This window comes from Mycteria americana, chromosome 3, assembly GCF_035582795.1.
Source record: "Mycteria americana isolate JAX WOST 10 ecotype Jacksonville Zoo and Gardens chromosome 3, USCA_MyAme_1.0, whole genome shotgun sequence".
In the NCBI taxonomy this organism is placed as follows: Eukaryota; Metazoa; Chordata; class Aves; order Ciconiiformes; family Ciconiidae; genus Mycteria; species Mycteria americana.
Genome location: NC_134367.1, coordinates 47,391,517 through 47,406,542, shown reverse-complemented (window position 1 = coordinate 47,406,542; position 15,026 = coordinate 47,391,517). Strand labels below are relative to the sequence as shown.

General features: G+C 35.0%; 1 protein-coding gene across 2 annotated transcripts in view; it reads left to right on the top strand.

The window, feature by feature from the left end:
- Nucleotides 1-15,026, top strand: part of ASCC3 (activating signal cointegrator 1 complex subunit 3) — a 289,617-nt gene that overhangs the window by 231,317 nt on the left and 43,274 nt on the right. For both annotated transcript variants that reach the window (XM_075498453.1, XM_075498452.1), the window contains exons 31-34: nt 713-850; nt 952-1,072; nt 4,573-4,705; nt 7,301-7,426. In XM_075498453.1, the coding sequence (XP_075354568.1) occupies nt 713-850; nt 952-1,072; nt 4,573-4,705; nt 7,301-7,426 (518 nt within the window). The remainder of the gene's footprint in view (nt 1-712; nt 851-951; nt 1,073-4,572; nt 4,706-7,300; nt 7,427-15,026) is intronic.

Sequence of the window (15,026 nt, the reverse complement as noted above, 5' to 3'; positions counted from 1 at the left end):
TGATAGTAGTTAAAATTATTCCAAGTAGTAATTGACATGAGATTTGAAAAAAATAGTAATAGTAATAAAAAATAGCTTTTTGTCTGGACTTCTAAAAGTTTTAAATGAAGACACTTATTGTATGTTAGGTTTCACTACAGGGTTTGAGTCTATAAATTACAAACTCACACTCAAAAAACTATTTTTCAAATTAATTTGCATTTCAGCATGTGAATAGGAAACTGTTTTGACGACTAATAATTGCAGAATTATCAAACTGGGGAACTGTGTCTGTGTTTTCATAGGCATTAAAGAGAGCCAAATTTATTTTTCATGACTGTTATTATGTTACTGGTTGCAGGGATTTGCTATGTTTTTATACCAGTTCTAACCCCTTTGATACTAGGGATTGCATTAAACAAACACAGAGCAGCATGCACAGCATTTGCCAGACCTGTCAAGATATTTTCAGCATTTTCATTTCCTTATATGCGCTACTTATTGTGTCAATAAAGTCATGTGCATTTTGTATTCCCCCCATCATTAATATAGTATTTATTTTTTTTTAGACTAAAACCAGACTGTTCAGAGACTGAAGACTGTTTTCCTGTTTGTATAAACAGCGTTGAGCAAATTATCCTTGCTATTAAAAAAAAAAGATAATAACAACCCTGTAAGTTTAAACTTTCTGAGTAATCTGTTTTAAAACATGCAGCTATTCTTTCTGTTGCAGATGAATGACATTATAGTGACAGTTAGAGATTCAAATCTGAAGCTGACACTTGCTTTTGGAATAGGCATGCACCATGCGGGTCTGCATGAAAGAGACAGGAAAACTGTGGAAGAATTGTTTGTGAACTGCAAAATCCAGGTACATTTGTTCTTTGAATCCTGCCGTAATGAGTTTTACATGGAATTTTAAAAGTTGGCTTTTTGTTACATATACCTCATTAATCTTTCTTTCTGTTCTAGGTTCTTATTGCCACAAGCACATTAGCTTGGGGTGTAAATTTTCCAGCTCATTTAGTAATTGTTAAAGGAACAGAATACTATGATGGAAAAACAAGGCGTTACGTGGATTATCCCATTACAGGTACTCACATAAATTATGGAAATGCTCATATGCTGAAATGTATTTCAGACATATGCAAATGATCTGAATTCTTTAGCAACTGATCACTGAAAATACCTAATTTGGGTACAGACTAGGAATGCTGAGGAAAGGGTTTCTTTGTTTAATGCAAGTTGTAAGAGAACTCTTTAAGATTTCATGTAATGATGAAAATGTTTCTGTTTTGCAAATCTTTTTTCATGCTAAACTCCTTTAATGTGTATAATCCAAAATAGACATTAAACAGTTAACGCGACAATACAAAGTCATGTTTAGCTACCTAGTTAATTGTATAAAAGTAAGCTTTCATGCATCGAATCATTTTTTTCATTTTGAAACCTTTTTTAAATAGAAACAGATTTCTAACAGTAAACTTAGCCATGGTTTGAAATGCAACCGTTGAATCACACATGGATGAGAACATAAAATTTATATGTAGTCACTTGACAGTAAGCGAAAAACCTTAACTAATCTAGTATCTTCAGTGATGTAAGAGATACTTCAAGTAAGTGATACTTCAAAAATAAGCAGCTAAATTAAATATTTGAATTTCTAGTTTAATATAAACTTTTATTGCTTTCTGGCTCCAGTAAACTCCACTTTTCATAAACTGTTCTGCAATGTTTTCAACAAGCTTAAGAAAGTGAACCATGGAAGAGCTTCTTTCAGAGTTCAGACAGGGAGAATATTTGTCTGGATGGTACTAAGCTTGAAGAATGAGGACAAGCTAAATTTATTCCAGGTTTCCTGTTCTGTTTTCCCTTTCTCTTTTCGCAAAAGAAAGTTTATTACTAAATTATCCTATACTATGCCAGAGATGTGTTCACCTAAGGGCAATCTAAATGTTATTTGTAATGTAAATAGAGAACTTGCATCTTTTTAACCATGCACTGTCTTTTCAGCAAGAGAAGCTTACTAATGAAAAAAAGCTCAAACTGAAAATACTACAGGGGTTACTTCTCCAAGTAATCCATCATAGAGCTTAATTTAGTGGTTAGTGCTCTGCAGGAAACTTGGGATCAATTTCCAGACCAACTCTCTTGTTCAAAGATTCTGGTATGACCTGGGAGCTTAGCCATGCACACTTGCATTTTGTGACAGACTTAGGCTGATGTAAACTTAGTACAAACAGTCTCTGCAGAGAAGTAGTATCTCACTCATCCCGACTGGAAGCATAGTGACAACTGACTTTATTACTGAATGGGGAAAAGCGATGAGGAAAGAAATCAACTGAAGTTTTAAATTTTATGTTGGAGCTGTGGGACTGTCAGAGAGAAGTAATAGAGAAAATAATATATTTAAAAGAAATCAGAAACTAGATAAGCATTGAACACTTACTATGCTGTTTTAGAAATCTGTTGTACAAGTACTCACAAATGCTTTATTTAGGGAATGCTTATACTTTCACTCTTTATTGCCTTTTTGAATTCAGGTGACTTGGACATTGGAGGTTTTTCAATTCTTGAATTTTCAATAAGACTTTGGGGGGGAGTGGATTGAATACCACCATCTGTGATGGAAACATTTAGATTTTCTTGTCTGCACTGCAACAGAAAATGCAGATTCCTTGCTTTATGAAGAAACATGTGGTGTGGTTTGCTTAGAGCATTGTTATTTTTAACTTTCTAGAGAATATTTATGCATCTGGAAGTTCTGTGGATAGGTAGTACAGTTTTGCAGCAGCAATAAAATGAAAATGTAATGAGTTTCTTTCTGAAATACTTCCAAAATTTCACAATACTGTCTTTAATGCTGCCCTCAAGTTATGCCTTCACTGTTCCGTCATGATATAACTTGGTTTATCCCTGCTGAAGTTACCTTTCTGTATCAGGGATGCATTTGGCTCCAAGGAAGCAGCTGAGGGCAGAATGAGTCATTCTGGAGTGTTCAGCAATTTCAAAATAAGTAAAAACGCTTCTTTGAGTGAAGTCAGAGGTTTTAGGGAGGACCTTTTCTCAGTTACCAGACATTTAGTCAGCCAGTTGGATCGTATTTAACATTTCAGGAGTTTAGTCCAGTGATTAAAAGCAGCCAAGCAACATATAGTCGGTAAAGAAAATATTGGTTTTGGGTAATTACATAGTGGATATTGGCAAAAATCATTTCCTGACGCTTTTTGGGAAATCCATTTCCTATATGGTATTATGCACAATTTAATTCACCACATTAGAATAGCAAGAGGTTGTTTCATCACCTTCCTGTGCACATCCCTATTCAGAAACATCATTTTCAAATTAGTTTCATTTTACATTTTCACGTCACTCCTAAATTAACAAAAGAAATTAACTGATAAAAAAACATTGCTGTCTATATACCTCATGGGTACGCAAGTGAAAATGTGTTACTAAAAACTGTTTATCGTCATTGGGCTGTTTCTCCTATCATTGTCCATTGCTGTATGCCATTCTACACCCTCTGGCTTTTCCTTCCCCAACTGACCATTGGACCAAAAGCTTTTTGATTCTGAAGCCAAAGAAATCACTTTTCAGAATGCCAGGTACTGCAAGCCACATGTTACGCAGGTATGATAGAGCTCAGAGAGAATACACAAAACATAGAAAGTTTTAAAATAAAGATGTAAAACTTACTTATGAATTGCTTTCCATTGTTTCTTCAAAGTTAAATAGCAGTTGGAGGCACCAAAAAGGAATCACTGCTCTGTTGAGCAGGACACAAAACAACCTATGCAGATGCACTTCTCGGATTATGAGAAGACACAAACAAACAGATGATAAGCATACTTATCTTGGTGGCCAGGTAGCAAGTCGAGCATGTTTTGTATAAACTAGTATTTTCAGTGTTTATAGAAATCATTCACTAGTATTTGCAAGTGATGATGTGTAGGCAGAGTAGAGGTAAGCTTTAACTGTACCTGCTTTTAAATGTGTATATCGTGATCTGATCTAGGGACAACATATGATACGAAACCATCTCTACTCCAGTGCTAACAACTAATATAACTTGTCCTGAAGTTTGAGTGCTAAAGATCATAGCTGTCAGTAATTAGAATTTGCCTTTACTTTTTTCCTCTAAAATATTGAAGACCTAGGAAATCATCTATAGCAGAAAAGCTTATAGAAGGAACTTCTATTATTATGAAGTCAAATACTTGAAAATTAGGAAATAATAGACAGTTATCATTGTAGGCTTCATGAGTTCTCTTATCATCTTTAATTGCATATGATCAAGTGAGGGATGGATGTGGAATGGAAGGAGAGTAGAGAAAATTTATATTAGAGGTAAGCTTGGATTCTGTTGCAGAGGGAGGTCTTCAAGTATGCAGGAAGATATTCTCTGCCAGAAAGAAGTTCATCGTAAATTTATCAGAGATGGAAAAAATAATTAGATGTGTAAAAAACAATAGGGCATACGAGGCCAAAGAAATCCAAAAATTGTGTATTGCACATTATACAGATGTAAATACATTTATTTATACATTCATATAAATACATTTGTTTTATACATTATTGTCTCTTTGGCAGATGTACTTCAGATGATGGGACGTGCTGGCAGGCCACAGTTTGATGACCAAGGAAAAGCTGTAATTCTAGTTCATGATATTAAGAAAGACTTCTACAAAAAATTCCTTTATGAACCTTTCCCAGTGGAATCAAGGTAAAGATAAAATAATCAGAACAGCTGATCAAACTATAAACAGTACTACAAATGAGGGATAGAGAAAAGTGAAACAACATTCCTGTGCCGAATACCTCCTAAATATTGGGGTCCTAGAGGAAAATCATTTTCAAAAAAATATTATCCATCTTTAGGCAGAAAAATCCTTTCTTCCATGAGTTTTAAAGCACTGATGAGCTCTTCAGTCCATTCCCAGATAATACTGCAAATGCTTCTCTGCTTCTGAGTGTTGTCTCAGACGTTTGAATGAGAGCACAAACTGTTCTTCAAGGCCAGTGTGTAGGACAACTATCCTCAGAACCCTCCCTGAAATTCTGTGACAAATTCTTAATAGGAAAAACAATAGGTGAGTTTCTAGCACTTTTTACCTAGAATACTTGTACCATTATAGATATCACATTCTTCAAAATCTCACAAGTTCATAAAGAAATCTGCGTGGTGTAAACTATTACTAATACACTTCCAACACATCTTTCACTGCAAAATTGCAATATTTTTGTTGGAAATGTAGAAACACCACCTTTTTGCAGCCTCTCTGAACTTAGTTGATACAAAGTTTGCTGTCCAGCATAATGTAACTTCTGCCTTGGTTTTGATATTTATAATATACTTAGTTGTTCAAGAGGAAGCAGAACTAGTTACATCCGTCTCCCATAGATGCATGTTTCATGGAGGAATTCTCAGACATCTAATAAAGCATGAGCATTACGGAAAGCTTTTTCTCAGTGAAGAACTCACAGTATTGTTCTCCTAAGGAAATTTCATCCCTCAACATAAGCGATAATGGGACCTCTGTCTGGTCAGAAAATCTGTAGGAGCTTGAGAGTGCTATCCACCCATGAAATGTAGTTGAAATGGTCTAGTGTATTTGAAGGTTAATTTCTGTGGTGCACAGACAGACATATAATTTTTGCAAACAAGGAGTGTGGAGACATGTGCTTCCTTTCCTTAGGAAAACCACACTTCTTTTTTTAACATATAAATTTCAATTAGCACAAAAGGCTAGGAGTTGAACTTCCTCAAAATGATAGCTAATAAGTCAAAAGAGCAGTGTGATTAAAATGTTGATGATATATCCAGACTGTATGGCACTAGCATAAACTAGGAAATCTCTCAATTCATTGGTAGGTGGTGTTTCTAAATAAAGAAGTCCTATCTTCAATATAACAGTAGTAATCATACCTTGTTCCTGTTTGGAATACTATAAATACTATATGTTTCTAGTAACTAATTTTGTATGTATGTATTTACTTTGTGGTTTGATATATTCCATCTTTCACTATAAACAAAGAATATTTGATAAATTTTCAGATGAAGATTCACATATTAATAGCAGTCTCGTTAAGTTCTATATAGGTTGTGATCCGTTTAACTTAGAGTTGTCTTGGTCTCTTTTACGATCAACTATTTGAAGTAAGAGGCTTCAAAGAGAAACTGTTTGGGGTTTTTTGGAGGGTTTTTAGTTTTAGAATGCTTTCCCATCTGTTCTACCAAAGAGCAGATTATCAGCTTTGTGTAGTGTTTCCAGTTTGTAAAATTAAACTTCATATTTTTTTAATTAAAGTTTTTTCTAAAAGCCATTGTCTATGTTTTAGTTGTAAGACTTGAGTACACAACTCGTATGACAGGCCTGGTGCTCTCACTGATCATGGGTCTGAAATATAGCACATTAGAAGCAAAAGAGAAAGCACTCTTTATTATGGAATAGCTATTGAATCATCTGCCCAGTTTCTGTTGGACAGTCTGGGTGGAACATCCGCAGTTCTTACCTTCAGAGGCGTGCAATCAGTGGTACAGAGCAGTAAAACAGCTACTCATACCAAATTATTCTTTACTTTTAGCAATAGGGAAAGAACAGTAGGAAAAGAAAAAGGATTATAATACAAGAAAAATTAGGTTGATCCTTAAGTACGTTTGCCATTCCCCGATTGAACTCTAGCCAGGCATGATCTCATTAGATACCCTAATGGAGGTCTTTGTTCCATTTAATGACACTAAACAGTATTTTACTTTGTAAGAATCATTTTAAACTGCTTTTGTTCTTCTGTGTTTCTGAGTTTAGATCTTTCTGGGTAAAAGTATGTGCCTTTTTTTTTTTTTTTTACATTGGATAAAGATGAGGCAAAATCTGGGGGAAGCAGTTTTGATGTAATTTTAATAGCCCTCAAGTATTTGTCAAGTATTAGCTAAGCTATTGCCACTGTTTCATTTCCTGTTTGTCTTGCCATATGATTCTCTATTGGATTAAACCAGCATGATCATATGGTCAACACACAGTACTCAGAAGTTACCACTGAGTAGCTCCATCTGAATACATTCCATGAATGACTTAAACTTGTACATTCTTGGTCCAATGAAAAAATAATTTGAGCTTCATTCCACTGTCATGTAAAGAAGATGACTGACCTTGCAATTACATTCCCCCTTCTTCCCCTCTTCTCTTTTACTGGAAGATAAATATATAATATTTTCAGATTAGAAGTAATAAACCTTTTCATGCACAACTCTTCAAAATATATTACCTGTCTTTGTGATTGTAAAGTCAGCTAAGTCCTCTTGTTTTCTGTTCTTCAGCTTGTTAGAAGTGCTGGCTGACCACTTGAATGCTGAAATTGCTGCTGGAACTATTACTTCTAAGCAGGATGCAATGGATTATATCACCTGGACTTATTTCTTCCGTCGACTTATGATGAACCCAACGTGAGTATAAAATACAAATGCAATTTAATCTAAAGGTAACTTGAGGGTAGAGTTGATCCAAAGGTGACCCCGCTGCTGTTGGAGCCTAGAATACTTAGCAGTCTCCAATGTAGGAGCATTACTGGCCCACACATGGAATAAAACTTGTGTGCACATTTTTTTAATAATTTTTTGTCTAAATATAAATGCATTTCTTGGCAGATAACTTTACAATTTAGTGACAACTACAAAATAGCCTTATTGAGACAGCTACATCAGCATCCCTAAAATAAAACTCCAGATTATCACATTCCTTTAGGTATTGTATTTATAATGTGTTACTTTTTTTTTAGCTACCACATTGGTATGTTCTGCCCAGTTTTCTACAGAAAATCTATTAAGACCTGGATTTTCCTAATAAATGAAAGAATAGCTATCAGCTGTTTCTCTGTGATAAAGTTTACTTTCATTAGGGTATCCTGGTGAAACCATGTGTGCAATATTTTCAATGATTGTTATCATCCTGTCTAGCTCCAGCTGGTATGCAGATCCAGCTGAGCTGTTCCAGCCATGTAGCCTGCCTTTGCCACAACACTGTTTTGGGTAAACGGTATGTTACCTATCATGGGATCATTCACCCACCAAAATAATGTGGCAAATAAAGAATTAGGCATTTATAGCACTAAATATTTATTGATGTACTCCAGAGTGTTGTATTTCTGATATCATGTTAATGTCCATAACATTAGGCTGAATTTTCAGCTGGGTTCTTTATGGGCAACTGCTGGTGGGAGCCTGCAGGTGATGAAATAATTTCCTTTAATTCTTTTTTAGTCTTCATTAGTTTTGAATTCTGCATCTAGTCCTATGCTGAGAATCTCCCACAAAACAGGATTTCCATCTAATCTTCTTGGGAAATAAAAAATGCAGTGTTAGAACTGTAAACTAAAGAAAACATACTCAATTCTCTCACTTCATAACTAACAAAATGAATACATTTATGTGGAAGGTATTTCTCCCCTGAGAGTGACAAACAGCTAAATTCTGATTTTGTCTAGGTTACATGTGGGTAAAGCTTTGTTTAGTTGTATGACTTTGGAATTTACACATGATCCATACTACAACTAATTTTAAAAACTATGCCACTGCAGACACTATTCTTGTTTAGTATAAAGAATAAGTACTGTTATTTTAAAATGTCTTGTTCTTGAATTGCGTGTTAAAGTGATTTTGTTGATTTGTCTTTGGCAAGCTTTGATCATGTGGTATCTGTGGTAGGTAGATTTTTAAGACACAACATTTAGCCCAAAAGTGACTGTAGAATATAGAAATGTAGTCGTTTGATTTAATAGGCCAGCTCTTCCCAATAGAAAAGAGGGTTCCCACTGGAGTATGAGGTTGGCATGTTTACTGATGGTCCTTTTTTGTCAGCGGTTTCTTTAACGTTCAGTGTCATGGAAAGCTAAATCTGAACTTATCACAATATCAACTTCTAAGCAAAAGTTCTGCTATTCTGAGAGGATTGTGGGAAGAAAGTTGGAGGGGGTAGAAAGAAAAAAACCCACTATATTTCATAGTGAGATGCAGAACCTTTGTCGTGAGAAACAAGATGAACAGATCTTGACTAGTCATGTCCATAATGGCAGGATAGGAATGCATATTGAAGTTACTAATGAAATTGGAGTCTTTCATTGGAACGCCACACAGGCAGGTTGGAATAGTTCACAAGTTGTGCTGCTTTACCCCCTGTCTCATCCACACAGAGGTACTGAGCATTCCTTCTCTACTCAGTCATGCAGGGAGAAAAACGAAGGACGTTATTGACTGTGTCAAAGAGGTCACTTCTAGATACCAAGTGCACGCTTTCCATTCTTTGACATGATAATAAATTCTGTTAAGTTTCATCCAAAGTTACTGAACTAGCCAGTTAGTAGAGTTCCTGGACCTACTATCTGTGGTATTTTCAGACCTCCTACAAGCCAAGCAGTTCCAGCGCAGTCAGTGTTTGAATGAGATATATCAAAGGAAAACTGAGGAGTTTTAAGAAGATAAGTCCATGATAGTTGAGGTAACTTTGAATAAATTTCAATATAGTAATGGAGTTTACTGTGCCGTAGATGAGCATATGAAATGATTGATATTACCAAACAGGAACTCTTCGTGGCCCTTAATAATCTAAACATTGTAGGGTTTATTTTTTTCCTGAGAGTAGGAGCACAGTGGCTGAATTTTGGTTTGGGTAGTTACACAATACCTACTCAGTGTCACTTGATACAGTGTTCTTTATCATGTCCTGCCCCGAAGCAATTTTGTTGACTTTCTCTCCACTGTGAAACAAGAACTATTTTCCAGCGAGCAGGTGATTGTACCTTAGTGGTGAATAAGTAATTCCCGTATGCATGATTGGTAAATTGCCTTGGGATTCATTGGCATAAAAGTCTTTGCATGTGATGCTGTAAATCCCAAAAATAATGGGCTTAGATAATATGCAGAAGATTTATATTCTCATTTATTGCCAGTTTTAGCTACTTGTATATTAAAGCTGCATAAACAAATCTAGGATCATTCTGTTCCAATCCAGTATCATAAAATGCCTTACTGAATGCCTACAATTTGTACTATTTAAACGTTATTCGTGTACTATTTAACGTTAATAGACCTTTGTTGTGAGACAGACATCAAAGTATCCTTTTGCTCTAAGTATCCAGGTTTCTTCTAAACATGCAGTCATTACGAAAGTTTTTCTGGCACACTTGAGATAATTTGTTAGGCTTGTAATAATGGCTTTTTTAATGGTGGTGTTGAAAATCTTTGCATGTTACAATACTTCTTTTCATCACACCGGTTTAATTTTCTTGTTTGATGAACCCCTGTATCTTGAAATCTGTGAAATGGGATTTAACTGTCTAGTTAAGAGGAGCAAGCGAGCTGTTGATTTGGGAGAGTGGAGTAGCTGAGTGCTAGTTTTGTTCAGAGGCATACTGACTAGTCATGTGCACGTTGTTCAAGAGATGATGTGCAAATGAGAGGGGTGCTCCAAATAAAACAGTTTATCAAAATGTATCAGTCTCAGTATCCAGAGTTTCTTCCCCATTCTTTCCCTCCCACAAAGCAATTATTCCTAAATGTAGATGTTTTTGAATTTGCAAAGTTTCTGTGCTTCCTCAGGCAAGTACTACAACATGTTCTACTTTCCACATACAACTTTAGTCGTAGGTTCTTTACTTAGTCACGATCATACAATACAGATCAGCGAAGTGCCCTGTTCTTTGAAAGGGGCTATTTTGAGAGGCTCGTCTGTCTCCTTTCCTTGGCTGAAATTCCTTGACTATTTCATTCTTTTACCCATGTAAAAGATTATAATCTGCAACTTTCTACAAAAGAGAAATGGCTATGGGAAACTTTTCTGTAAATCAGGTTATGATATTTTCCAGATACATGTGCAGTAAAAGAGAAATAGAAATTTACAACATATGTAAAGTTAAGCAGAATCAGCTTTCATTTGGAAAGTTAATTTTTAGATATTCTGATAGCACACATCACATCACTGTTAAAATGTGTGTGGTTTTTTATGTATTTATAAATATATATTGGAGTGTGTGTGTGTGTATACATACACACTTATTAAATCAGTTTTCTGTGTAAGTTCCTTGTGAAGACCTGAAAAAATTGTTTTATTAATTCAATTCTGAGAATTATTATTAAGGGGTTTTTTTTCACTTTGTGTCAGTCTTATGAAGTTTTCTGGAGTGAAAGAATAATGTAGCATAAATTATAATTAAATTATCTCAGACTGATGCTCTTATCGTCATAAATGTATATTTTACTTCAGATTTCCTTTTCTCAGTATGATTAGCTGAGCATGTCTAATAACATGTGAATAAAACATCTGAATAAAAATTATGATTACATACTGTTCCAATATAGTTTCTGGTATTGAGGTGACAGCTAATATCAGCAAGTCAGGATAGAAGAATATGTATTTCAGTGACAAAATCACAGTTATTCAAGAATTTTAGGGCTAGTTTGGAATTATATCAGAAAGGGGGATTACTGAAGAAAGTTAAATTAACTAAGATTAAGAGATAAAATGGAAAAGTTTGGCAGTAGCTACTAACAACAGAAGCTAAGAAAGTGCAGGTATATTACACTGCAGTAATTACCAATATCCATATTTTGAGTTGGTAAACAGATATTTCTCAGGGTGGATTCTTTCTTTTACAGTCACATTTAGATCTGTGTGCATGTATATATACTTCATAAATAACAGCTATAGGCATTATTATGAATTTCATAACAAGAGCTTGTTCTTTTAAATTATTAGGGTCACAGTGATGTGAAAAGTACAGGAACGTAGTTCATAGTATGCTTTTACCACACTATTCACACAAATGAAGTTCTTCTGATTCTCTCAGACCGGGAAGCCCCAGGCTGCTCAGTATTTGAGCCACCTCCTGTTCCCCAGTCTGCTGCAGTCTTAGGTGAGAATGCAAAGCTGAAGATCCCACATCTCCCCATTCAGAAAGCAAATTCACATGATTGTCTTCCTACTCTTGGATATGATTTACCTGTACAAATTATCTGTTGGAATATATCATAGGAAAAAGAAATGCCCAATGAATATGTAAGCAAATTTACATGTGCCTGTTACCTCTGATTTCTCATCTTATGAATGCATCCTAGGAGGTAAACTTTCTTGTAAATATTTTAATTAGAAGCACTGATGTGCAGGCAATACCTTGCTGATGTCAGAGAAAATGGACTCTTTTTTGATCTTCTTAAATAACCACAAGGTACACTATACTAAAAACTGATTAAAGATAGCAATTTATCTATTTCTCATACCTGGCATAAGCAAATACATGAATGCAAGAAAATACGATACATGTAAAATACAGATAGAGATTACTGTCTGTAGCATTTGGGCATGCTGTAACGCATTTTAGCAAGCCAGTCACGGACTCCAGAGACAGTCAGTGATGCCTTAACAACAGAAGTGAGTTGGTACATTGGTTCATAGCTCCCTGGCTATGAAGGTCCATCAATTGTGCCATATTCTCAGTACCATTTCCATGGTACCACTTGAAGATGGCAGCTGCTGAAGGCCACAAGCTGATGAAAGTAAACACAATTGATGACTGCAGTAAAGCGATTTACAAAAATGACTATCTGTGCTTCCCCCGTACTCGTTCATAACAAAATTCTGCTTTCAGGGCTGTAAAATCTCAGCAAGCACACTTCCTTGCTATCAAGTGAATGCTGTAGATTCGTCTTTTTTGTGCATTTGTTTCAAAAGGCCTTCCGGCTAGCAAGTTTTTTCTTTTAATATTTTTGGCTGACTGCCACCGATTTTCATTTTGTGTGTCACTATTACTACCGTATAATCTGAACATAAAAAACATGGTGCTGTAACAAATGACTTCACAACATTGACAGTTATAGTAGGACCATTTCAAGGCTGATAAAAAATTTCCCAGAGAGATCTCAGGTCAGGTTTACATAAGCTAAACAGGAAATGATTGCCACCATTCACATTAAATCCTAAATGTTTTGTGTAACTTCATCTACATTTTATGTTCCTGCACGTCTCTCTGTCTTTCTCAGCTGATGAAATTCCACACTTCCTTAGATTAGAGAAATAAGTTCATGTTTCACGGTTTGTTGTTCTTGCTAAGCTCTACAAGGTCTGGCATTTTAAATATATTATTTAAAAGACAATAAAAAGTTCCTTCAGTTTTTGATTGTTTAAATTTTACATACTTTGTAAATTTTTATGATACCTAGGGGTTTGTTATTGCTTTTTCCCAATGGACTGCTAATGGAAGTTAGCCTGTCTAGCCCATGTGCTAGATGCTGTTAGGATAAAACTGCCTTTGACTTTCACACCTCTCAGGGGACGAGTAATTGTTGTGTTCAAACAGCCTGTAATTGTGATCCCGCTGGCTTTCTCAGTACGCTTCTGGCTATTAGAATCATTAAACAACTCAGCACCTGTTAACAGCATTGTAAATATTCAACCCTGCTTGTGTGCAGGTTGAGTCCAATATAGGAGAAGGCTTACAGAGCCCAGCCTCATAAATTAGAGCTTCTGACAAGTCAATTATTGTGAAACTGGGCTTCACTGTGAAATAAATGAAATGGTGTGCTGATAAAAAGGTAGGCTGTCTGTTTATAGCAAGGGGAAAATAATGACTCGATGATTCAATGCAGTGAGCATGAAACTGCATTGTTTTTATTCTTTATCTGTAATTAAATAGTTAGGTAATATAGCTTCATAGAGGAACTCACATACGATGCAGTTTTTATACTTGGAGCATACCAACATGCAAAATTCAACTTACATTTATGCCTGTGCATTCAAAATACTGTCTAATATCATGATACCTCTTTTTTCGCTAATGATTTTAACATAGTCTTTCTAGATGACTGGCTTTGCTTTTTATTAGGGGAAAACATGCGGAGTGACCAAGAAGCTCCTGTGGGTGTGCTCAAAATTATATTTACCCCATTATAGATCGTAGTTAAAACACACTGGTACCACTTCACTCTAGATTACAAACCATTTAAGATTTTTCTTTACATTGTTTTATTTGCACTAGGCAGCTATATATTTACTCCTCTGACAAAAAATTACCAAAAATCAGCAAATTTAAAATTCACATAGTTTTTAAAAGGCATTCTAATGCCTTTTATGATTACGACTTCAGTGTGAAATACTGCGAATTAGGCAGAGCACAAGATAAAATCTGTTTGAATTACTGTCTTAAATTTCAGTCTCAAAAAGAATTTCAGTGTATTGCCCATATCTCTTCCTTTGTTTTATCAGTATTCATCATCAGTGTTGTAATACTGCAAATAATAGTGCTGCAATGATACGGTGAAAGTCTGAATACCGTGACAACAAAGTGCCTTAATTAGAATCATTGCAGTAGTGTTATATTCAATTTAGAGAAAAATACTAATGAATCATTAGTGGTTTAGATGTATAAAATAGAAAATCTTTTCACATCCTTAAACAACTTATGTAGTTAATTTGCTAGATTATTTTCAGAAGGTAAACAAAATGTTACGAAGTAATTTCTGCTAATAAACAGAATCTAAATGTGTTCGGTGATAAGATGTCAGGCAGATAAAAGGTGCAGATGGAAATACTGACTATTTTTTATCATTACTGTGTTACTTCAGTAATTTAAAAGGGGACTCATGAAAATTAAGTTGCATTGAAAACAATGTTAGAGTACTTTTGCTACAAATAAGTTTTCTTTGCATAAGGCTGACAATGTATGGCTGTCTACCATACAAAACTTTTTAGTCAATATAAATATTTCTTTTGGTTTGGTTTGGTTTTGGACAGTAGCTATGTTTTAGATGTTTGAGATCATCTCAGCATGAACCTATATAAAATATCACAGAGTTGAATACTCCACTGCCATATATATACACTCTGTTATTGTCTAATGTAGCTGACTGTTCCCTGCTATCAGAAAAGATTTTTTTAATCATCTTATGGTAGTAGTGTTTTACTGCAACATTACCCAATTGTAAGTGAACATTCAAAGCATCAGAGAATTAACCCCATAATTTGGGATTAATAACAAGGGAAAAAATCTGGAAATGACTG